General features: G+C 44.0%; 2 protein-coding genes across 5 annotated transcripts in view; both read right to left on the bottom strand.

Annotated features, from left to right (window-relative positions):
* Positions 1-5,407, bottom strand: part of pafah1b1a (platelet-activating factor acetylhydrolase 1b, regulatory subunit 1a) — a 31,222-nt gene extending 25,815 nt beyond the window's left edge. Inside the window, exon 1 of one of the 2 annotated variants that reach the window (XM_047035322.1) lies at positions 5,237-5,407. The gene's annotated coding sequence lies outside the window, so the exon portion shown is untranslated. Of the gene's footprint in view, positions 1-5,072; positions 5,181-5,236 lie in introns of those variants that run through there. The other variant, XM_047035323.1, reaches the window with a different exon arrangement.
* Positions 5,408-5,880: 473 nt separating this feature from the next.
* On the bottom strand, positions 5,881-24,362 carry cluha (clustered mitochondria (cluA/CLU1) homolog a). Of its 3 annotated transcripts, none has more exons than XM_047035551.1 (27): positions 24,041-24,362; positions 18,829-19,016; positions 18,564-18,735; positions 17,922-18,065; positions 17,567-17,694; positions 17,036-17,190; positions 16,587-16,712; positions 16,290-16,437; positions 16,083-16,175; positions 15,532-15,966; positions 15,105-15,364; positions 14,535-14,986; positions 13,811-13,912; positions 13,583-13,683; positions 13,310-13,462; positions 13,123-13,185; positions 12,751-12,995; positions 12,383-12,467; positions 12,124-12,277; positions 11,903-12,042; positions 11,602-11,682; positions 10,543-10,668; positions 10,220-10,341; positions 10,012-10,105; positions 9,768-9,902; positions 9,506-9,579; positions 5,881-9,256 (listed from the first exon to the last, which is right to left on the bottom strand). In XM_047035551.1, the coding sequence occupies exons 1-27, from the start codon at positions 24,165-24,167 to the stop codon at positions 9,127-9,129; spliced, it is 4,233 nt and encodes a 1,410-aa protein (XP_046891507.1). In that variant the 5' UTR covers positions 24,168-24,362; the 3' UTR covers positions 5,881-9,126. The 3 variants fall into 3 exon arrangements, with proteins under 3 accessions (XP_046891507.1, XP_046891509.1, XP_046891508.1); XM_047035553.1 differs by having other exon boundaries at positions 14,622-14,986; XM_047035552.1 differs by lacking the exon at positions 24,041-24,362 and adding an exon at positions 22,971-23,076.
* Between the last annotated feature and the right edge of the window lie 6 nt (positions 24,363-24,368).

The following is a 24,368-nucleotide window of genomic DNA, read 5'->3' as shown; positions in this document are numbered from 1 at the left end:
TTGTGGACTGGCATGTTGCTAGTTTTGTCTGAGGACATCGCCTGCCCCTGTGGGGAGTTCCTGACATGAAGAGGAGGAACAGATGACCTAAATTCCAGAAGCAGCCTACTTCATTTCCCCCCCTCAACCAAACTAAACGGCAGAAATCAAGACACAGTGGCATAGTGCAACGGCCAAGCTACTCACAACTTTCACTACTGGCTGGTTTTAACTATTTACTTATTCGCAGTTGAGGTTGTTCACCTGATAATATTGTAAATGCTATACACCAGCAGGTGTGGTAAGACAAACAACACAGGCAGAATGCATTGAGATGGGAACAAACCATATAATACAGTGGTAAGTATGTGTTGGAAACACCAATGTTCTGTTCTATGCAACCAAACCAGTTGAATAGCCTAGCCTACAATCATAACATAGTCCTGTGGATTGCACTCCTGGTGAGCCTTTTATGTCTACAGGGACCCAAAGAGCTAAATCTGAGACCTCAGACACACCAGTAAATAATGCTGCAGCGCACCATGTCACTTGAGCTTACCTCCAACAAACAGGACTGCTTCTTAAAAATCTAGCTGGCTAAGAATAGGCAGAGATCCCCGAATGAACCAGGAGAAGAGCGGCAATTAGTCCACTACAATAACGCTACATGGTCCAGATAGGAGCAGCCTGATCTGAAGCCCCAGCTTTAGGTACAAGAAACACCTCAGATGATGGAACTATGGACAATAGCATTTAAACTATCCTCTTGTTTGTCAACATACATGTGCAACACAGAGGTGATAGATCTCAGTGCCTGAGACTCTATGACTAAAACAAACACCCGTCCTGACATTCTTATCAGCGATGGACTTTCATGCAGCAGAACTTATCAGCAGCCGATAAAGAGAGTGCAGTGAGTCTCCCTGTGAACATCACTGACCAATGGGGCGCTCATGACATCAGCATGCTAGTGTTGCCACAGCTGGGGCATAGGCAGCCGTTATCACAGGTGTATGGAACCCTGTGGAGAAAGGGAACCATCTGTAGGCTACTAGTTTCAGAACATTGGTCAAGGTCAATGTCAACTGTCCCGCCCATATCCAACCAATTATTGGCAGTTATAAACCTCTAACTGAACATGAAAGTGAAACAGTAAAATATGTCTGATTCTGGACAAGTAGTTTGTTTCCTTGGAAATATGTCAATGAATATGTCAACTAGGGAATGTAGCATGGTAGCACCAGTAATGAGCCTAGGCTATATTTGCCAGGCTAGCACTTCCTTCGTTAGCAGCTGGCCTCTCAGTGTGCAGCCACTCATGTGTTAGACATGACATTAAGCAAAACATATTTGTGTTTCATCAGGGCGGGCACTATGTTTCTACAATGCCACAATCAAGGTAATTGGCTCAGCAGAAAATGTGCCCCCCCCCCCCGGGAGGAAGTGATTGTGCTGCAGAAGCTTTGCCAGTGCATGAAGCATCCATAAATCTGATGTGTGACATCTTTCATCGATTGTCCTGTCTTTGTGAACCAGCGGGCTCTGCAGACTGAGGAGACTATCCTGCCATCCACAGTTGGACTACAGAATCATGAGGGTTGGCATGGCCTCTTGAGACTGGCAGCCTGGCTCCCTTCAAGTGGAGCATCAGTAGTTATGAAAGCACTTTTTTCAACAAGAGATTAATTCATACTTGCTGTCTCTTTTTATGAGATGGTTAAACTGGCAACAATTTACAATGCCAACAAGCATCATGAGAGAAGCCCAAGGAGAGGAGATGTAGGGTGCATTTGCCTGCTTTTCTTCTTTTCGTAGTTTATTCATGAACAAGAAAGGAAACAATCTAGAAGTTACTAGATGTTTATGGCTAAATGAATATGGTATTTATGTTCAAATGAAACAATGTAACATGAAAAAAACAGGTACAATGAAGTAAAACAGCAGGTTGTCTTGGACTACAGTATACTAGTACCCGATGAGTAAAAGAAAAAAATGTAATCAACTAATGAAGGCTAATCCATTGTCTTGTCTCATTATTAGCAGATAAGGACATGCTCATCTTAACATCTATCAAGGTCTGGAAGATGGCATATGTTCGATGCTTCTGAGACCACGAACAAAGAAGTGGCAAAACTCTCATCGAGTGCCATTAAAACAATGGAATTGAACAAACATACTGACAGCAGTTAGCACAAGCAATAATTAAATTGGATCAAACAGCATAGTAACATAGTAGCTTCTCACACAAAGCAGCAACAGTAAAATCGATGCACACCAAACTGAGCCAATTCCGAACATATAAGCCCCCCCCCCCCCCCCCCCCCCCCCCATCTTCTGAGGCAAGGTTAAAGACTGATGAGTCTCATCTCTTCATCCATGCATATTCTAGCAGCGCGGTGAAGACAGATGGCAGAAAGACATATTCCACCTCTCCGTGGTGCATGCAGTGTGTGTGTGTAAGATCACCGCCACTACCGAAAAGCAAGGCCAATAAAAGCGCAAGGCCCGTCATCGTCACCCCTACCAGAGGCCTTCCATGGATAGGATTGCCGTGATTATCAGATCAGAGTGCACATCCGCTGAGGGAGTGCTGACTGAGTGGCAGAGTGACAGAGATGGGGGAGTCAACAGAGGAGGAAGAGGGTAACATTTTCATTGACCTGCCAAACCACTAACAGAAGCCAATCAAATTATTAATTGTGTTCATTTTAAGCCTCTTCATACACCATAAAAATAGCAATAATCACTAGATGTCTTTTACAATTTGTTTCCCCCCCACTTCCCCATTTGGAAGCTATGTAAATTACAAAACACGTCAGTTCCCCAATTCTTGACGTTCACTTGTGTTAAAAAAAAATAAAAAAATACGTTGGCATGAAAACAGGAAGTAGACTACTATGTCACACTAATGAGCAACGGACCTAAGCTGTTAACAGAACATGACCCAGGCACAAGTCATATGCCAAAGGAGCTGCTGGCAGGTCATTGTTACCATGGCATAGCCAGCTACTGTCATCTTGAAGGTCAGGCATCGTCCTACTGTAACCTTGAGGCTGGGGTTCGGCATGGGGCATCTGCTGCCTGTGTGGCTGGCATTAACAATAAGATGAGGACCTCATAAATCAGAGGGGAAAAAATAAAAGATTATCACAACAACAAAAACAAGAAATCCTTAGGAGAATGGTTTTGTTTCTTTATAAGCTGATAATAATATATGGATCTTATATTTGAGACTGAATATAATGCTTAAAGTTATAGAACAAAATATGTTTAAATATGTCAAGTGAAAATCACAATACACAGCATAAGAGTACATATTCACTCATGCTTACATTCATATTATTGTATTTCACACTGCAGCCGATAAAGGGTTTGCAGACATGACTGCTAGCAGAAAAAAAAACATGGCTAGAAATAAACCTTTGCATCACTACAAGGCTTTGGTACAAGACTGCACTCAGATGACAAAGTTGAACAACAACAGTCCCAGAATTGTTGCCACGCTCACCAAACAGACAAAAACAAAGCTGGGCTACAGACTTTGGGTACACATCGAGTCTCCAGTCATAGACACCGTCCCAACATATCCGGAGCTACACATGTAGGAACCAGGCTTTTTCCTCCATTTCAAGCTCACTGAACATCAACTGGCAAGATAATTACAAACAAGAAGCGGAACCCGTCAACAAGGCGGACGAGGGAGAAAGTGACATGTCAGTTTCAGCGGAAAGCATTTCAGGGCATAGAGTATTAGAGCTAGCATAACCATCTTGCATTAGGGGATGGACTGGCAAACTTTTATATAATTTGTGCCATCTACCAGTTGCCCACCCATGGCAATATGTTCATTAAACAATGTCGAATAAATATCGGTTTGAGGCTGGTTGATACAGTAGAGAAATGTTAATGCCTCAACCCGGCACCGTCATCGTTAGCCAATTAGCTAGACCTAGGCTACCTATATTTTCTCTGGTGTGCTGCACCCTTGTCTGTTGCTGTCAAGACTTAACAATACACGCTGGCCATTCATAACACTTAACGTAAGTTATGTTATCCAAGTAAACAAAGTAAATGAAAGCAACTCGATTTCAAGATATCAATGTTGATTAGTCAAAAACAGTCAAAACAACCCAGCTACAGTAGCTAGCTAGCTTATGACACAAACGATAAGATTTTTTTTTTTTTTTTACACTTTTAGTGCCATGGTCGGAAAGAGATGTTTATTTCAGATTTGATCATGACTATGTCCAATTTATAGGGACAACCAAATAATATAAATATGGTAATGTTACTAGTAGCTAACTGTCTGATTAGCTGGCAGTGGTAGGCTAGCTCTAGCTACGCCCTTTTCCAAATTAGGAGGCTTGCTACTGTAGACACGTACTGTAGCTGGTCGCGTTAGCGCAAAACTTATTTTCTGGCTGACACGGCGTACATAGCTGATAAACGATGTAATATATAAACCTCTTATATAACGACGTGGTAACTGCAAGTTGTTATATAACAAAAACTGAACATTTTACTGAGCATGACCTACGTTGCATTGGATCGTTAAACATGCAGTTGCCTGGTCAGGGCGACACGGGCATGCTAACAGTTTAGCTAGCAAGCTTCACGATTCGAAGGAATTCATGAGATCGATTTGAGCATAGGAAATATCAAATTCAACATAGATTAACAAATTGAAATTATTGTAGTGGCGTTAGCTAGCTCTTTGATCTGCAATAACTTGCCAGATCATGCAGCAGTCTAATTAGCTAGATAGCAACTGTGATACTTTGTTTTCGGGCTGTGCTTGGTGTAACCCGACTGCAAAATTCTGTAAATAGTTAATTGTCGGCTCGTTGTTGAAATATTACCACCCAGTGCTAGTGTCAATCCGATGGTCAGGATGCTTACCGGCGGTAGCCAGCTGGCAGCTGCCAGGGCAAGTTTTGCATTCAGAAAGTTGACATTGGAATCAAATCGGCAACCACATACATTTGTCAAAACAACCCAGTAGAGAACCAAATAATGTTAATTAACTTACAACAGTTGCCTAAATCTATTGTCGATTAAGAGCAATCTGTAAAGTCAGACAGTTTACATCTTACATTCAACTCTCTTGACCAGCTACCTGCTGCTCCAAGCGGCCTATCCGCCATTTTGAGACATCGAAAGGAGGCGCAAAAATTACAGCCACATCGTCATTTTCCCTACCTAGCTAGATTTCTTCGATACTGACTGCCTTTAGGATGCGAAAACTACTTTAACTTACCCTATTGTTTTTACTGGAGATCTTTAGCCAGTTGGAGCAATCATGCAACCCAAGAGGGTTTCGTAATGATGTTCCAAAATAAAGGACTAATGTTCTCGAGGTGAAGTGTAACGTCTTGTCTCTCTAGCAATCCTTGTTTTTTTCCGTACCGCATTCGCCTTCGGAGTCCGGACTCTGAAACCGGGCATGCGCACGAGCTTGCGTTAGCCAACTGACAGCGGCGCGCACGCCCTTGAGCACAGCCATATTTTTTTGTGGAATATATATAAAAAAAAATATATAAAAATACATTTCTATGAACTTATAATTTAACCTGCGTCTATGGAGGTATACAATTATTCTTCATTCGCTACGAAACACTGTACAACAATCCATCAAATAATTGCATTTTGACGGCTTTTAAATTCCATTAAAATATTTTAATTACCTCTGCACTAGGCTACTTTTAGTATGTTTGCTAGATATTTAAATGTCCAGAATAGAGCAAAACCCTTGTAGCATATGTAGGTTATTTAATACTAGAAATCATGTGCTTGTGCATTAAAAGGAAATTAATATAAAGATATTTCATGCTTTTCATCAAAGCTTGCAATATGCAGATTGGCAAAGAGAGTAGTTAGCTAGACATACACTTTTCAACCAAATGTTATTTACTAGTTCTTTATTTATTTTAATACAAAAGCATATTCAGACCAAAAATAATTAGATTGTTATTTTGTAAAGAGCAACAGACAGGTACCACACAGCAGGGAAAGCAGACTTAAACACCATGTGCAGGAGGATAACAACAAAAAAAGGAACCGTGTTTGTTCAAGAACGTAGCAGAACTAAACCCCCTCAGACAACCCTCAGTTGAGTTTCACATACAATGCTAGCTGATCAGTGTGGGTTAGACAAAACCCCTGATGTGAACAGATCCTGGGGGGAATTTGCCTGAAAATGTTTTCCTCCAAGAGCCGAGAGGAAAGACATTCCTGCTTGCTCAACCTCAGTAAAACTTTGAAAGGCTGCTGATGGTTTCTTGTGGCTACTGAAGGACTGAAATGCAATGGGAAATGAAGTAACAATTCTAAAGAACACAGAATGGGGACAAACTGGCTAATCTCACATACGCTACAGGTTAATTGTCTGAAAACTATTTTTTATGTTAGTATTCAACAGTTCTCAAGATAAACACCTTATCATTTGTTTAATTAGAAATCTAAAAAGGTCCAATGCATTAGTTTCTATTTGCTAACATTTCCATCAATAGCATTCACAATTTGTTTAGCTTCTGTGGACATTCATGAGAAAACTGGTTTTAATACCAGAGGCAAAACCAAGTAACACAATTACTGAAACGTTATTGCTTCCACACTACCGAAACTGAACCAGTCTACAAAAATTCAAATCAGTTTATCATGCATTTACATGAAGATATATGGAAGTATATTGCTAAAGAATAAAACCAACAGTGGAATTTCACCAAAGAAGAATTTGTGCCTTTGTTATTGAATAAGAGCACCATAATTCTTTGATTCATTAAAAAAAAAGTATTTCTATGCAGACAAGTGTACTGATCATTCTAGCAGAGTTTATTCTATCAGAAACTGTCAAAGCCACCAACGAGACTGAAGGGATTTGAACATAATTTGCAATGTAGTGTTTTATAGGTTCAATTGACCACAAACTGTTAACATTTTCATTCATTGTAGTCATGAACAAAAGCATATTGAACAGTTAACACCAACACTGTGATATGCTCACATTGTTTCACATTACAAAAGCATTTTTCCTTGCTTTTGAGGAAGTACAATCTCTTGTGTACCACCCCATGGCCACTAGTGGTACTGAGACAAACATTCATGGAGATGGTGGTCAAATTCGAGGGGAGGAAATGCAGATACACAACTCCTGTGTAACCCTATGACAAGAAAAACAAGGAACCATGGAAAGACCACCCCCACCCCCATTTAACCTTTAACAGGGCAACACACAGAGTTGCAAAGGAATACTACCCATTTTATGAATAAATAGGCACAAATCACACACCAAGTTTCATTATTGTCTCAATCTGTTTTTTCCCCCAGTATAACATTATAATTGGGGGGAGGGGGGGGGGGGGACTTTAGCTACAGTTTGTTTCTTATGCTTGGTAGTAGGCTTTATCTTTACAAAGCTTGCAATGCAAGTACAATGCAACCAGAATAGCAACAGTTCTTACAAAAAGTGCAGGAAAAAGCTGCACTTTCAAAAACAAAACAGTTTCAGCATTATCTCTATTGCCTTAATCACATACATTTAGCCACAGCAACAATTTAGAAATATATTTGCAAGGAAGGGACACATCGCATGTATACAAGCACACACAAACACACCAGTCTCTTTTTTGGTTTAATTACAATGAAGCAGCCCTTCTCAAACCACATTAGGTGGTGCAGTGTGTATTTATCCAGACAGCACTCAAAAGTGCACTCAATACAGCTGACGGCATCTGGTGGTAGGTGGTACACCAAAACATAATTTGGCCAAGTTGTGTCATTTCAGACCAGTCTAATGGTGGGGAGAAGTTCATAGTATAAATCCTCTCTGCAAATTTACAACACGGGTGACCAACAATGTAACAAGAGAGTACAAGTTGCATTAGTTGAACCATGGTTTCTCTATGTGTATAAAAAATAAAGCAGTTGGAAAATACTGCTTAATAACCCAGTCATTATAACAACACAGCAGCAGCATTGTACCAAATTCCTGGCTGTCTGGTTCCCTCGGACTACATAAAACACACACACACAAAAACAAAACAAACAAACATGCACATTTGGAAAAATAGAAGATTGAACACAGCTAATATAGATTATTTACTGTTCAAACCTATGCTGGACGTTTTCAAATCTGCCAAGTTCCATCAACATTGATCCAGTACATATCTAAACCCCAGAGACAGATTTATACATCTTTTCCTCATTTTTTTCTATAAAAAGGACATGGCTTAAATTAATGGATAAATCAAGACCTAAATGGCTTCTTCTTCCCCTTCCATTTACAAAAAGATTTTCCTTATTTATATTTTTACTGAAAAACGCAACAATTCATCTGAACGATTGGTTGAGACCTAATGAACGTGACATTTTAACCCATAGACAAAGCAGCCAACCACATGGGATAAAACCACTAAATTGTCATGAACCATAGGGCAGTCAAGTTGAAAGGTGATTGGTGGAAGGAGAATAACTGAAGAAAGAATATAAACGATAGTCAATACATTCTCCAGCCCAACATTAGAATCTCTTATCAGTTTTTTCTTTTTTTCTAGCTTCTCCTAGTGCACAGTAAAAAGTCCCCTGAGTTTCAGGACAGGGTGCGTGTTGTCATTAGAGGTACCTTATCAGTGCCTACTCTTATGGGATGCCCTGATGTTTCAGTGGCTTTACTGGGGGAAGTAGAGGGATCCTGTGCTCTGAGTGGAGAGGGGGGGGGGGCTGGGGGAGTGAATAGGATAAGGCTCTGGTATACAATGTCATGGTCATCCTTGATCTCCTTCCCTAGAACCATTCACACACTGAACATGCATGCACACACACCTTAAATTTCAGGAGTGCTATCCGGCAATGCACCCTTCTGCCAAGAACTAGGACCAAGTGACTTCTGGATTGCACATGATTTCTTTGATTCTATATATTTGTATCTTTTTTTTATTTTTATACTCTCCCGCCCCATATGAAACTTTTCCACTTTGCACCTTGTATAATCTACCGACTGCATTCATGTTTTCTGGTCTGCAGTGACCCATTCCCTCCCCCCTTTGTTTCATTTGTTGATTTTAGACAGCTCAGTTCTCAGGTCCGCAGGCTCAAAACAGATGGCTGTTGCATCACAGCCCCCCCTAAGTGTTGGGAGGGTGGCTGGCATTAATCGTCAATGGGAATTTTGTCCTCCAGCTCCAGTGGACTGTTCTCGGCGAGCTCGTCACTCCTCCCTGCTTCCTGGAGCTGCTGTCGCCTCTGCACCTCTGCCTTCAGGTTCTCCAAGTCCTTTTGGCTGCAGAAGGGTATGTAACAACAGGGGTCACCATTCTGTCTAGTCAACAGGTAATGTTTGACTTACCAGACGGCTAATGACTGCAAATGGCAAGAGCCAGTTTGGTTTACGACTGCTTTGACAATGAACATTGAGAAATCAGCAATTCACACATTCTGTGGTCGATGTGTAAATACAATATGTCATAATGTATGGTCATGGGGGATTTTTTATTTTTTTTTTATTTATGAAGACATTTTTTCCCTTCACCTGAGAGGTATGAAAATGATGCCGTTTATGATGTTGAGCTGCTCCAGCACACTGGCCATACTGGGAGCTGTGAACTGGGAAACGCAACAATGTCAGACATTACCACACTGTCACCTCGCTTATCCTTCTTTAAGCAAATTGACTGATCACGATCAGTTACACAAATAAGCAATTTAGCCAAAATAAGTAATAGGCAATCCAAAAGATTTCACTTAATTGCATCTGAAAGTGGCTCTTTAAAGACATCCTCAAAGACACTTACCTTGAGGGGCATGATGCTGGCATTTGAGCCATTTTTGTAAATCTCATTCATTGTTCTCTGCAGAGCCACAGCCTGCTGTGTGAGGTACTTCAGGTACTCAGAGCTCTCCTTCGTCTTTTCATGGGCCTCACCCACCTTCATGGGGAAACAGAGGGAAAGACAAAATGTAAGAAATGCATGAGAATATATATATTATAGTCTTTACCACAAGATGGTTTCAGAATGATCCGAATCAGTTTTATACCTGGTTTTTGTAGATGGTGTAGCCCTCCTTTTCATGCTGTAGTGCAGAGCGGAACTCTGCCTTGCTTTCATAGACCCTTGCAACCAGATGGTGACTGCAACACAAACATGTTGGCTCATAAACATTACCCATAAACAAAGTAAGATGATTGCCTTTTTAATTTGTCTCCCTCAGCAAATAATGCTGTAGTCTCTCTCCCTTTCTGTACCTGAGGGCCACTTTAAGGGACCGGGGCCCATGGTATTTGGAGTTGATGGCCAAGGCATTCTCCAGGAACCTCAGAGACAGATCGTACTCCATCACTCCATGCAGCACCAGGCCAATGTTACTCTACAGAAGGTGACCAGGGACAAGGTGGAGAACAGGTACCAATTAAAATAATATCAAATAAACTCTAGAAGGGTAATAACACATCCCATAAGAACCTGAGTGAGCAGGTACATGACAAGCAAGGTTGAAAGAAGGAGGCGGCAATATACACAACACTTAGTTTTAAATGCGACATTGGAGAAAGATTAGTTTCAAACTCACGTCTAGCAGCGCCATCTCAGGGTGGTCCTCCCCACTGACCATTAGCATGAGGTAGCGGGCGCGGTACAGCAGCTTCAGTGCAGTGGACAGTTGGCCGTTGGCGAAACAGTACAGTGCCAAGTGCATCTGGGTAGAGTGAGGGCAATTGAGAGATGACTTATTAACAAATTCCGTTGTTAAAAACCACAGCCTTAAACGGATTCACACCTTGACAAAATCCCCACGCCCAACCGCAAATCCCCACATTTAACCCCCTATACAAATTTCACATCCCATTCAAGTCCTATTAACAGAAACCAAAGAATAGAAATGAGTTTCCTTGTCCTGAGACCTACTTTCTTACCTGCCTGTTTCTACATCTGTTTGTCCCCCTCACCTGTTGCTTCAGCTGGCTCTGTCACAGCAGCATGATGGATGCTGTCCTCCTCTCCTACTCTTTCTTCAATGCCTAATGAATCTCTCTTTCTCTCCCTGACCCTGTCTTTCTGCTTGAGCAGCACTGGTTGAAGCCTGAAAATATTGTAAACAATTTCTGCATATATGCAGGTAGCAACACTAGTGCTAAATAACTATTTAGCTGGTCGGCTCCTTGACACCGCGCATGTAGGGCTTGTGAGACTAATCACCAAAAGAACGAAGGGGAACCCACTTGTCTAGCAGATTAAGACATGTTCGTAGGTACCTAGCAAAGAGTAGCCTCAGCTTTCCTAGACTTTTAGCTACGGTACTAATGCTGAAGGCTCACTGTTATCGCTGTTTGTCTTACTAGAACGGCGGATCTACGTCGTTGCTAACGTGTGCTGACGTGACTGTGTGTGTATGTGAGAGAGACGCCTGAGTGACAGAGACGGAGGGAGAGCAGAGAAAGGAAATGCAGCTGAACAAATACGCTGCGTGTTTTAAATAGCATTAAAAAATATATATTATAACGAAACGCAATACATGGCGGCCGGTGTTGATTCTGTGGCGCACCGCCACAAATTAAGTCTATGTGTGGGAAACTGAAGTCAAAAACATACACAGACAATTCACTTTCTTGCGTTAATGATGCAAACTTACATATTCTTGGATGGTGTTAGGGTGCTCAATACCAAGCACTCGTTCACTCATCAATACAGCTTTCTGCTGGTTACTGAGAGCCTAAGTGCAAAAAGATTAATATGTCATAACCATAATAAAACACAATCTTCTGCAATTGTCAGGCAGCATGTTGTAAGTGTGAGTAGGTGTCTTTTTCTACCATTTAGATTGAACTGGAACTGCTATATCTGTTTGTACTTATGGACTACATAAATAGTGAAATGGGTACTTAAAGATCAGTGTATGTGTGATGCTGATGTCGATCAGATCTGGATCTTACCTCAGCGTGGTCTCCCATGATGTAGTTGAGGCGGGCCAACAGGCGCAGGCAGGCACAGATCTCCACATGCATGGCCCCGTAGACGTTGTTGAAGAGGTTCAGGGCCTCGTTGATCAGCTCACAACCCTCTTTCAGGAAACCTAAACACAAATCCGTAAAATCATACCCTGAGACTGTGTGTGTGTGTGTGTGATCCCGCTCAGCATGACTAGTATTCGGACCTTGCTGGACTTTGGCCTGGCCACTCTGGAAGAAGTGGAAGGCATCAGAGGCTTTGGGGTTCACGTGCTTCACCACAGGGAAGATGTTCAAGATGTCCTCCTCGGTGAAGGCAGGCTTGTGGCGGCTGTCGAAGTTGTACTCCTTTATTAAGATCTACGGGGGGGGGGGGGGGGGGAAGAGACGGCAGGCTTGTCAATAAAAGACATGACAGCATCTAGACATCCTCAGTGTGTGGCATATAGGATTGAGGCATGTTACCTGGATGCCGGCTTTAATGGAGATCTCTCTGAGCAGGGTGATCTTCTGAAGGCCGTATTTCTCCACTGCCAGGTCCACACTCTCACTGCATTACCACATCAACCATGCCATGAATATCATTGTTTTAGATCAATTTGGTTGGCATAGTAAGGTTCAAAGATTATGTTAACATTACCTATAGCTCTATAGGTACCTATAACACTCTTCCAAAGCATTGACTAATGCCAACTTACATAAAACACTAATGTTAAGATATGGCATTCTGAAAACAAGACTGGAAGCAATAATTGCTTTTTTTGCTTCATCTTTACTAGTGGGCATCAAGCTTTTAGCTTATCATGCTTGCATTCTGGCCAGAGCCAACTCACCAGTACAAGGTGAAGTGGTAGTAGCTCTGAGCCTCGGAGACAATGCTCTTCCACAGTTCGCTGGGCGTCAGGCTGGCCCAGGCCGTGTTGTCCCCGCCTCCAGGAACCCTGTTTTTGCGTTTGCGGTTCTTGCGGCGTGAGACCAGCTCATCAGTGGGCAGGTGTGCTACTGCATCAGCGAAGGAGCTCAGGAAGCAGTTGAGGAAGTGGCTAACTGCAGCAGAGAGCGCGGACAACTCCACACCCTGAGAGAGGAGGAGGAGGGAGTCAGAAACGGATCTGGCTGTTGTAAGGCTGCGTTTTTTTTTTATGAATACAGTACGTGGTTCTTACTGGAACTAAGTGGTACCTGCAAACTACTGGGGAACTCACCTGGAGGTATGTCTTGAAGAAATGTTTCGCACATCTGGTGATCAACTCACAGATTCCTATTCTCTAAAATAGAACGGAAAATATCAGGGTTTAGTCAAATGTATGTATGTGTATGCCAACACATAGCTTTTCATTCTAATTCTCCTCTGCTGTCAAGGTGTCACACAGGAGTCAGGTTCAGGCTTACATAGAAGTGCTCCAGCTGTGCCTTGGCAGGGGTCTTGTCAACAAACTCCAGCACATTGCCTAGGTAACGGATGTTGATGCCTCTCTGGTGCAGAGCCTCTGTCAGTGTGGCTCCATCCATGGGCAGAGCGCTGTGGTCCAGGCAGTCCTTCACCTGAACATGATAACACGCAATTCATTCACCAGCTATATCCACAGCCATACCAACACTCTGAAGCATACTCCAGTTAAGCTGGTATAACTTATATCTCTGATGTTGTCCTGTGTTGCTGACCAGTGAGGGGATCTGGCAGGACACCAGGAAGGCAGCAGCATCCTTCAGTAGCTGCTTCTGTTTCTGAATGTCCTCCACGCTGTCGTCAGGGAAACGCACGCCTAGAAGACAAACAGGTACCACCTTCATTATCACAAGTCCCCCGTCACATGGATATTTCATACATATACACAGATGTATTCTTAAAACATTGTAATAATGAAAAATAACTCAAATTGTGCAGATTACCTGGCGAGAAGATGTCTGGGTTGAAGCGGATGTCGAAGGAGGTGTTGCTGATGGAGCCGACAGCTTTGCAGGCATTGAGAACTACTTCTCTGCTTTTAGGATCTGGAGGGATGATGTGATTGGAAGAAAGACCAGAAGGGTAGGAGCAAATCATGTTGAATGATACACACACAAAACAGACTAAATGTATCATGCTGTAATAATGAAGAGAAGACTGCTTCAAATTCACAAGAAACTACTAACCACATTGCCATTGTGATTAAGCATGCAGAAGAAGTTTAGAAAAAGCTATGTGGCCAGACATGCAAATCATCTTTTCTCCCTATAGGTATTATTCACACCCACCAATGGGAAACATTGTCAAGAGATCAGGGGTCAAGTTAATAGTTGTTCCACACCATAAGTGATTTAGTTTGATAAGGGATAACTGGAGGTGCAGGGGTCCATGCTTTCCCCATACAAGGCGAGGACTGGACAGGGATACCCTGCCCGGTGGAGAAACACAGCTAAGGGAATAGCATTGTAGTGTCTGATTATTAACAAACTAACTTGAGCATACTCTTACTGAGTAGAAGTCCCAAGCACACGTATTCTACACACTCTCCCAAGTACCCACGCAAACACCCTAAGGTTACTGTTGCCCTACTCCACCAGGTTCACCAGGCTCTCCCAGGCTCTTCCTTGCCTTCTCCATGTTTGCTCCCTGACGTGTTCGGTAACGTACCAATACCGGATCCATCTTCCGCCACTAAGGACTCGGCCAGCTCTTTAGCCTGGGCTAACCCCGGGATACTGTCCTCTGGCTCCTTACCCTCCAAGGGGCTCTCACACTCTCCGTTCTGGGTAGCGGTGGCAACAGGTTCCGAAGGCCCGTTGGTGGTGGTCGTGGGTGTAGCGGCCTCCTGTGTGGGTGTGGTATGGGCGCCGTCGGGCTGAGCCGCCTTAGGGGCAGCTTCTGTAGGAGGGGCGGCGGCGGCATCAGCGTTGCTCTCTGTGAGGGTTTCCGTGGAGGTCTCAGAGGAGTCCGTGGAGGATTCGGGGTTGTCTGTCAGGAGCGGGGCCGGCGGTGCCTTGAGGGCAGGGCTGCTGGTCTCTGGAAGGGCCGCTACCTTGTTTTCTTTGTTGGCTTTCTGCTGCATTAGCTGAAGAGCTGCCATCTTCATGAAAAGGAGGTATCTGAAAAATACCAACATGTGGTGTCAAGTGTACTGAGGAACACTGAACATTCTTGCATTATTGACTATTTTTAGGTCTCCCAGTCCCAACCGACACACATTGTGCCTCGCTCCTTTACCTGTGCTCCACAAAGGCCTCGATGAGGTCCTGTCGCAGGCAGGCCAGGCGGTGGCGGTGCTGACGTGGGAAGCCTTGTCTGACGCACTCTGGGGGTACGTCCTCACCCTCCACAGGGAGGAAGTTCAGGTCAGGGGGGAAGGTGCGCAGCAGGTCCAGAATGTAGTGGCGTCCGTCGTTGCCGATGATCCCCTTACACTCGACAGAGGAGCAAAGCTCCACAGACTCCTCCTTCTCGTTGAGGACATTGTGTTTCTGGACCTGGATGGGGAAACACGTTTGGTTGAGGAGACCATGTGAGACAATCCCAAAGCAAGCCTCTGCATTTCCATTCTTGTTAAAGAAAGTAAAAAGATGACATCAACACCTCGTTGTTGTCAAGAGGAAGTCGATTCCTTGAGACTAAGAATGTGTGGAGTCTCCCTCACCTTGAGTGGACGGCTAGTCTTCTCCAGCAGCTCCAGGTACTTGGTGTGTGACACTACAGTCTTTCCAAAGTCGATGGAACCATAGATAACGCTCTGTTCCTGCTCCCGTTCCAGGATACCAGGAATGATGGACTGGGCCGTCACACGGTAACCGCGGTAGTCGACGACGACGGTCCCCAGGGTGTACAAGCCTTCGACGTCCACCGCCCCGTACGCTCGGACGCCGTTGAGGTCGTTGGTGGGGGCGGCGTGCGCGGCGGCGTCCCCGCCCAGCTCCCGGTAATGATCGCGCACGTCAAAGCCCAGGCTGAAGAAGATGTTGTTCCAGATGAACATCTGCATGCGGGTCTCCTCTCCGGGGTTGATGGCCATGACGTTGCCATCAATCACCGCCATGGCGCCACGCGTGGCAGCCGCGGCAAAGTCACTGTGTACCTGAGAGGAGATGGAAGAGAACACGGGGAGCTTACAAAATCTGGAGGAAAATAACTGAATAGAACAAGGGAAGAACAACCGGGTATCTAAGACAAGAGAGCAGCTGCGGAACGTACCTTGAAGATAGCCCTCTCTCTCAGTAGGCGTTCTGGAAGGTTCTTACGGGCCAGTTCTCTAGTGGTCTGGAGCTCCTCGTTCCAATCTCTTGTCTGCAAACAAACAGACCCAGAAAGTTTAATAACTTTGACTTCCATTGCTCCAACACTTCACAACCGTTATAATCACCACTGTTCTGCCACCATTGGCATTTAAGCCCTTCTCACCTGTCCAGGTATGTGTTCCTCATAGCCCAGACGGGAGGTGTAGGCGTCCTCGGCCCTCACACAGTCCATGGCGTGGTCCATCTGTGGCGCTGTCCAGCTATACACCTGGAAAGGTGTGGCGATCCTCTCAAAGGGATGTCTCTGCACCCTGCAGCCACAACATGAATATAAGCAGATGGTGACTGGGACGACTTGTGACTCAAGCTCTTTCATGAGACACATTGCTGACATGGACAAGGCTTCCTGGAAGCAGAGTTGTCACATGATGAAAGGAAGAAGGGCAAGTGGAGGAGTTACCTCTTCTTCTGTAGGGCAGTGAAGTTCTTCTTGAAGGCTGGGCTGATCTGGCTCAACAGCTCCACCAGGGAGTGGCTCAGGAAGCTGGGGTTTGCTGGCTTGGGGTTGAAGGTGTAGGTGGTGGACCTAGGAAACGTCCAAACACATTTGATCAAAGCCAGTGCAGTCCAAAAACAAGTACAGTCAAATCAAACATAATAACACGTGCTTACAAAAACCTCTCAAACAAACCCATTGAGCTTGGGCCTAACATTTAGGACTGAAGGCCATATCTTCAGACCTTAAATGCTATTTCAGATCAACAATGTGACAACAGGTGACCTCCTTCAAATGTAATCACACACTGGTTGCAATCCAGACGTCAATGCACACACATTTAACCATGTACGTTGGTGGTGTGTCTAACCCTAGCTTCCCCTATGAGGCATGGCTGAGGCGGCCAGTCTTACTGGTTGAGGTAGAATCCCCGGGTGGAGGCGGTGATGCTGATGTGCCGCTCCTCCACCGTCACCATGTACAGGTACATGAGGTCACCGTGCATCTTCCTGTTCCCCGGAGGGGGGTTCCAGCCACTCATGGTGAGGACCTTCAGGCACAGCGTGGGCTGGGAGGGACGACAATACAAATAACAATCATCACCATCATCATCATCATCAGATGTGAGTGGAAAAGGGGGAAATGAGAAGTAGGGAGTGTAGTAGGTTGTGGTGGTGTCTGTATTATATGTTAACCTGTGGATACTTATTTAGTTTAAGCATATCGTTTTTATAATTTCACCCAACAAGCTATAAATGATCAATTTCAAAGAACGACTTGAGGAATGATGTGAGCAGTGTCATTAATATAAGCCAGTGACAACTGTTAACCCCATTACTACGGCAAGTTTGTGCAATTTCCAGTGTCAATATGTCATAATGTTATACCAACATTATGTTGGTATAATTAACATCTATGGCTGGTTAACATCTTTCACTACATACCTTCCAGTCCTTGTTCTGTGGCTGGAGGGGCACCAGGGGGCGATCTTTGCTGCCGGGCAAGATGTGTTCAGGGGGGGTACAATCAATCTGCTCAAGCTCACTACCTTTCTTCTTCCGCTTTCCGCTATCTGCAGCAAAGGCAACAAGAAGGTCAAGCTTTCCTGCTACAAAGGCTAGGTTACACACAGACATGAATATGCATGCACCAGAGGGAGGACTTTCCTGCACGGAATACTAACCATCCCTTTCCAGTCAACTCTTTTTGGCCATTACACAAAATCACTTACACAGAGACACACGGATTATTGGCCAACAACACACACACGCAGCACCTCCCATTCAGACAGAGACGCACCTCCCAGGTCCCCGTCGGTGAACAAGCTGAGGAAGGAGAGAGAGTTGCAGTCCACTCCGTTGTAAGAGTCTGACGGGTCGAGGCTCTTCAGCAGGTCTCTGATGTGGCGCACGTGGATACGAGCCTCACGCACGGTGTACGGCTCTGAGGAGCAGGGGATGGAGAGAGGGAGGAACACAGCATTGGTCTTTTGTCTCTTGAGCTTGTGTTTGTTGTGACTTTTTATGAGCAATGAGGGTGGAGCAACAGACAGGGGAGGTCACCGTGAGGTTGCAGGTATGCTCCCTGTCGTCCTTTAGTTTGAATGTATTTACAAGAAAGGAGGCTTGGACAACAGGAAAGTATCTATGGTCACAAAACTATCCAATTGCTGATATAGAAAGATGTGATGAGTTTGAGACCCCCATCCTGTACTTCATAGATCTCAACAACCTTAGATAATTGTATGGGTGCAAGCAATATAGTATTAGCTCCACCTTGACCTTTGGTAAACTCAGGGTAGGTTTTACAGTCATACTAATTACACTGGCCAAATATCTTCAGACCTACGACACCCTGATGTCTTTGGGTTTGAATCTAGATCTATTCTGTGAGGGGGGGGGGGGGGTCAGAAAGCCTGGCTTGGTCTCGATTCTGTCGTACCTTCCACGACTTTGAGCAGGGAACCCTCCAGCAGGCCCTCAATGGACTTTAACTCTGCAAAGTTGTCCAGCACGTTGCCATCCAGCTGCAGGGAGAAACAGGTGCGGTGGCAGGTGTCCTCCCGGTCCATCAGCACCTGGTGAATCTCCTGCACCATCTCCTGAGGAGACACCTGGTGGTTGGGGAGAGAAGACTTGTTGACTGCTCACCCAACTCATCTCCTGGCCATCACTTTAGCATTAATCTGATTGGATAACACATGTACCTGGAGGTCAAAGGGTTCTGTCCCAGGTGCTTGTATCTTCACAGTGAACCCTGTATCCTGTATCACAATAACTTCTTGTTCGTTAGACTCATCCCCGCCATCTGTGTCACCTCCCCCGTCCTGCTTCGACTCTGCCTCGTCCTCTTGTGCCCCGTTGCCATTCATCACCGCAGTGTCCGCACTGTGTCCTGTGATTGGACAGTTGGGGAGAAATCACATCAGTTTTATTTGGAGGTCATATGTGACCATGAAGAGTAGTCTCACTCTCAACTCAACCTTCAGCAGGCAAATAACTCCAATAAGCCACTCAGATGAAACCATAATCCTATCATTGAATTAATAGGTCTAATCTCTTGCATCTAATATAACTATAAAGAGTGTGTAATCTGTGTGAGTACGTCTGTGGCTCGATTATCTCAAGAACCAGGCATTGTCTGAAGTTGAAATGCGGCAGTCACAAGCTACACAATAATTTGAAAAAATGTACCAGAGCATTGACAATTTGTTCAAAATACTGAGAAATTGCTTTTATGATGTGCATAAGTGACTAGATGATGTGGAGGAAGCACATTGGGGAATTTCAATTGTGATTTGAGAAATGTAGTTACCAAAGCCACTGAGAAAACTCACCAGCACACAAGTTGTTTATGTGTCACACCGATATCTTACTCCGCCACTGCATCACATGCACTGCGGCGCACCACGCCCAGATCACAATAACACTAACACAAGACCTCAACACACTCATGAAAGAGGCCTTGACATTAAGCCATAGAAGTTGGCAGCCAAGTAAGGCAGACCATGGCAAGCAGCTAGCTGGGTCACACACACAGATCCTGGATGACCTAACTAGGTACTTCATGAAATATTGATGGATAGCAGCGAGCAAACAGAGCACACCTCTGCTGGTGGTGGAGGATGCAATGGTGTGTTCCTCTGAGCCTGAGGCCAGTATTCATGTAGCAGTATGAAATGGAAGGACAGAGGAGAAATACTATATAATAAGACCATAACAATGACAACTTTTTGAAGGATTCCAGCCATGCCACCAATCATAATTTAGAGTAAACATCAAAAACAACATGGAGAGCATCCAAACTCAAACTAGGCTGGAAATGTTATCCTAACTTTCCCTCAAATGTATAACAGGACCTGCTAAAGCCAGTGATGTGGCAACTGGGAGGATGTTTGGGGTGATGTTGCAATGCTGAGGGTTTGCGCCATGCCAAAGGTCTTTAGTCCCACATCACTGCTGGCTTGGCATGAGTGACAAGCACGTTACTGTAGCAGCTTGGCCAAGCAACTGTTCCACCAAACAGATCATTCAAACATCATTGCTCAGAGCTTTATTTGTCACTTCAACTTCATTACAACAGTAAGGCCAGGATGTAACAAATGGAACCAGGGTGGTTTCCATGCATGAAGTGAGAGCAGCAGAGTTGGGCCTGTGAGTGGTGTATGATTTGTTTGCTCCTGTAGCCAACAACTGCCATGCGTCCTTGTTCATGGTCAAGGGTAAAGCTATGTCAGGGTTACCTCGACGAAGGAGGGGGGGGGGGGTCCAACAGCTGGCCCTCCCCTAATTCCCCTAATAAGGGGAAATGTACTAAGAAAAAGTGTGAGAAAGAGAGACGACTAGAGAGAAAGAGTGCACGCTCTGAATGCCAAACACAAGGCCAAGGCTCAATGGTCGACAATGACTAGTACAGGATAGACACCAGCGCTTCTGATTGGGCTGCAGTGTCCCTCGATGGAGGTAGGAGTCTCAAAAGGAGGGTAATCAACTGTGTTTTAGAAACTAGTGAGGTGACATCATGCTTGTCTCCATGAGCTGAAAACATCCTTTAAAAAGGTGAGGGAGAAGAGTGATGGCTGGCTACTTTTCATGCCACCTTAATCTGTTACATCTTTCATCCCTCCATCCATGCATGGATTCAATTGGGGAGGGAGCATTTTGTTTGGGGTAATCCAGCAACCTAATTATTGCTAAACCACCACAATTGGCCACTCAGCAATGGAACCGAGGAAGAGGGGTGTGAGAACTGGGGGACGAATCAGAAAGGCCAATATTACACAACCTCCTACACAATTAGCCGATCACAACAGGCTAGTATGTGGAGCCACACTAACCCTTTTTAGTGCTAATTAAATTGTATTCAGTATAATACTGTGCAAGGCATTAGTCTTTGGGCCCCTGGTAACTCAGCAAATTAAGAAGGACAATAGCCGAGCACAATCATTTCATCACAAGCGAGCACACTCCACTGTGCGAGTAGCCTCTTCATTTCATTTGTTACTTTTCCTTGAAGTTACAGTTATACAAAAACTCTACCTGACAGTGCAGAAGGTCAAAGATGAAATAAGGCAATATATAAATAGTCAAATCAGAAAATCTAATGTTATGAACATTCCATCATGGACTTTGGCCACTTGCTCTCTCCCTTGAAGAAAATTAAGTTTTGGAGTGAAGTGGCTAATCCAACAGGCTGGCCATCTCTTTCCTGTTACCTTGTTCTAAGCCGTTTTATCTCTCAAGGTTTGGCACAGTTTGAGCACACGTCTTGCTTTGACTACAGATTAATTAATTCACCCGTCCACTTTATGGACCTTGACATGGGTCTACCGACCACGGCTGCTGGCATGGCAACAGGACACAGACAAGCATGTCAAAGGAAAAGAACAGAGTGAGGATTTACTTTGCTTGATTCATTATACCACAAGATGGCAACCTGGCAATGGAAAAGCTGTCTGCAGAGTCATACTTCTGCATTCAAGTTTCAGAATCCAATAAAAATGACAGTATGAAAAAAGCTTGTTGATGTGACTCGACCTCAGATTGAGCTCCAAGGTAGTGGAATGACCCATGGTGAATGAGAAATAGTACATAGGTCTCTACTCAGATCAGACAACACAGCCTAACCTGGGCTTAACTAAAAGTGTTATTTTTCTGTTCAGGAAAAAATTCCTAAACTCCATAAAAGACCCAGGCATGCTACTGAGGACAAATGGCGGCTGGTCATTGACCCTAAGGATTAAACAGGTTGTCTCTTTGCCCAACAGGAGCCTTAAGCCTCATAAAACCACTAATGGACCCCCTTACCCCAATCTGTTGAACTAACTTGCGCTGCCTGTCAAAACAAATGCCGGCAGGCCTCAATGCTAGCATTGTCTTGGTGTTGGTCCAGCAGTCCTATAGTTGTTCGTTCAACAGGCTCTGATGAGTTCATTATATGAACTTTGAGAAAAGTAATATAGCAGAAAAGGATATTCCTTTTAGAGACACTGGTCAAAATACTTGAACATGTTGGTAAACATTAACATAATGACCATCTGAAATATGTAGATTTTAGTAACCATTCCAAGAACTCAAGTTCTTACAACAGAAATAACATATATTAATGGTTTTGTATACATTTTAGCATGAGATCATAAGGTCAGAACAACCCTGTATTTAACACAAAGGCATTCATAGATAACTGGAACCAATGCAGCACTGTAACAGTTTAATGAGGATCTGCAATTAACTAAAGACACAAATCAAGCATGTACAACAATAGTGACTGATTCAAAAAGGTATCTGTTCTACACATGGAAAACAAAGCAATCCCAAAGTAGCCAAACTCAATAAATTATAATCTATTTCTAGTGCATGACAGTATGTCAAGTAAAAAATTTAATCTTGTAAGAGATTAGCACAAAGAAGTGCACAAAAGCAATCAGATTATGATTGTCTACCATTTTTTTTTATGAATTATAACATAAATATACATGTTAAACTTTAACTGATATCAGTTTAAGGTATGCTATATCTTGGCTATAGGTAGGCTATATCTTGGCTATAGGTAGGCTTTATCTTGTACAAACAAAGTCATTCAAATGACAGTCCATCCACATATTAAATCTGATCGTGTTGAATAATTTTCCATGTGGCAAAACGGAGGACATAATGGCAATACCCAACTCAAGGTCCTATCAAATGTGACATAGAAGAACGCAGGTTTTTAGAGAGGGCTTGCTAGCTAAAGTTGTGTAACTAAATGGCCTAACAATCAGGAACCCGAATCTACCTGGCTACAATAATCAACGATCTTTCAATCGATTGATTGTGTGACATGAGACAACTTTGCTATAATGTCACTTACCGGCTATATGACTGTCTTTATGTGTAAAGTATAACCTTCTCTCCCCGTGCATGCACGATGACTTTTTCTCAAAAGCGACCGCTTCCGCTTCCCGGTCGAGGAACAGCCAACCTCTACAGTTCTGCATGGGGGAGGGGGGAGGGTTTCCGAGGTAATTTACAAACTGACGAGGGAATTTAGTGCGCTAGATGGTTACATCGACATCACATTGTCGTGACATTAACTCATACGCCACATTTATTAAAGCGCAGTTTATCTGATAAGAAAACACCAAGGAGCCGCCCGCATGACAACCAAACCCCCTCCGTTCTTACTTGATGTGTAGTTCCACTGAAGGTGACCTTCAGTTCATTCGTTGGTCTGCTCTTACAGAACATGTGCGAAAGGACTCAATTAATAAGTGTCTTCTATTTGTCAGTCACTTTTGTTAAGTTCCACCTTCGTTGTGATTTCAATTTAGTATAGCACTGCACCACCAGCAAGTCACTGAAATGTCAAACTAGCCAACATCCTCATTGTGAGGCCAGCAGATATGTAGCTTGCTAGAAGCTACATAGTTTGCTATCCGAAAACAGATTCATTCATTGAAATACTAGCTGGGTAAAGGTTCAACTTTGTAGCGTCGCTTTATTGGGCGGCTGGTTTAACATCAGGCTACCTCTTCCATGTGGTTTAGCTAATGTGAATCATCGACCTCTTAATGCTCCTCGGTTGCCTAGCTAAAATGTAGCTAACAACTAACTCGAGTATTACATTGCAAGCTCATTAGCTAGCTGCTTCCCATCAACCGCCTCGAAAACAGTTCCTAACTCAGTTCACCGCTACATAGTTAGGACTATGGCCCATGGTATGGGTAAATGTTCTCATTAGTTTAGACAAGGAAAGTAACTCAGATCATCATATTGTTTGCAGTGCTAATTGGCTGCAGCTATGACTCGTAACTGGTTGTGATATTAGAAGAATGACTATTAGCAAGATAGCTTATCTGAAATGCAATATGCCGACCCATGCAGGTAGACAGATTGAACTACAGTTGCTAGCAATCACATTGTCTTAGCTTTGACATTTACCGCAAGCACAGGGGTCCTTCACTGATGTGGTCTCTTTGCTGTCCGGCGTCTCCCCACCTTCTTCTGCAAGATCAACCGCGTTACAATTGGGTACTGACGCCGGGATGTCATCCGTTTTGCTCACCATTATGTGACAGTGAGTGTGACAGCTATCTATCAAAGGTGGCAACAGAATTCTGTTGCTCAAACGTGTGATGTAAACCCAAAAATGTGCCTCCTACAGCTATTAGGCTAGGTAGCTACATGCAAAGGGTACGATCTTACAAAAACAAGTCTGCCAAGGAAGGACAGTGCTTGACATAGCAATCACACGTGGTTTTCCTCCTCC

Source organism: Hypomesus transpacificus, chromosome 15, assembly GCF_021917145.1.
Source record: "Hypomesus transpacificus isolate Combined female chromosome 15, fHypTra1, whole genome shotgun sequence".
NCBI classification, from domain to species: Eukaryota; Metazoa; Chordata; class Actinopteri; order Osmeriformes; family Osmeridae; genus Hypomesus; species Hypomesus transpacificus.
Note: the sequence above shows the minus strand (reverse complement) of the source record. Positions and strands in the feature narration are given on the sequence as shown.

Coding starts and splice junctions, on each gene's coding strand:
- cluha (XM_047035551.1), bottom strand. CDS start 24,167: ATGGTGAGCAAAACGGATGACATCCCGGCGTCAGTACCCAATTGTAAC. Junction 19,017..24,040: donor GAAGGACCCCTGTGCTTGCG/GTAAATGTCAAA, acceptor GTCCAATCACAG/GACACAGTGCGGACACTGCG. Junction 17,695..17,921: donor CACCGACGGGGACCTGGGAG/GTGCGTCTCTGT, acceptor CCTTTGCTGCAG/ATAGCGGAAAGCGGAAGAAG.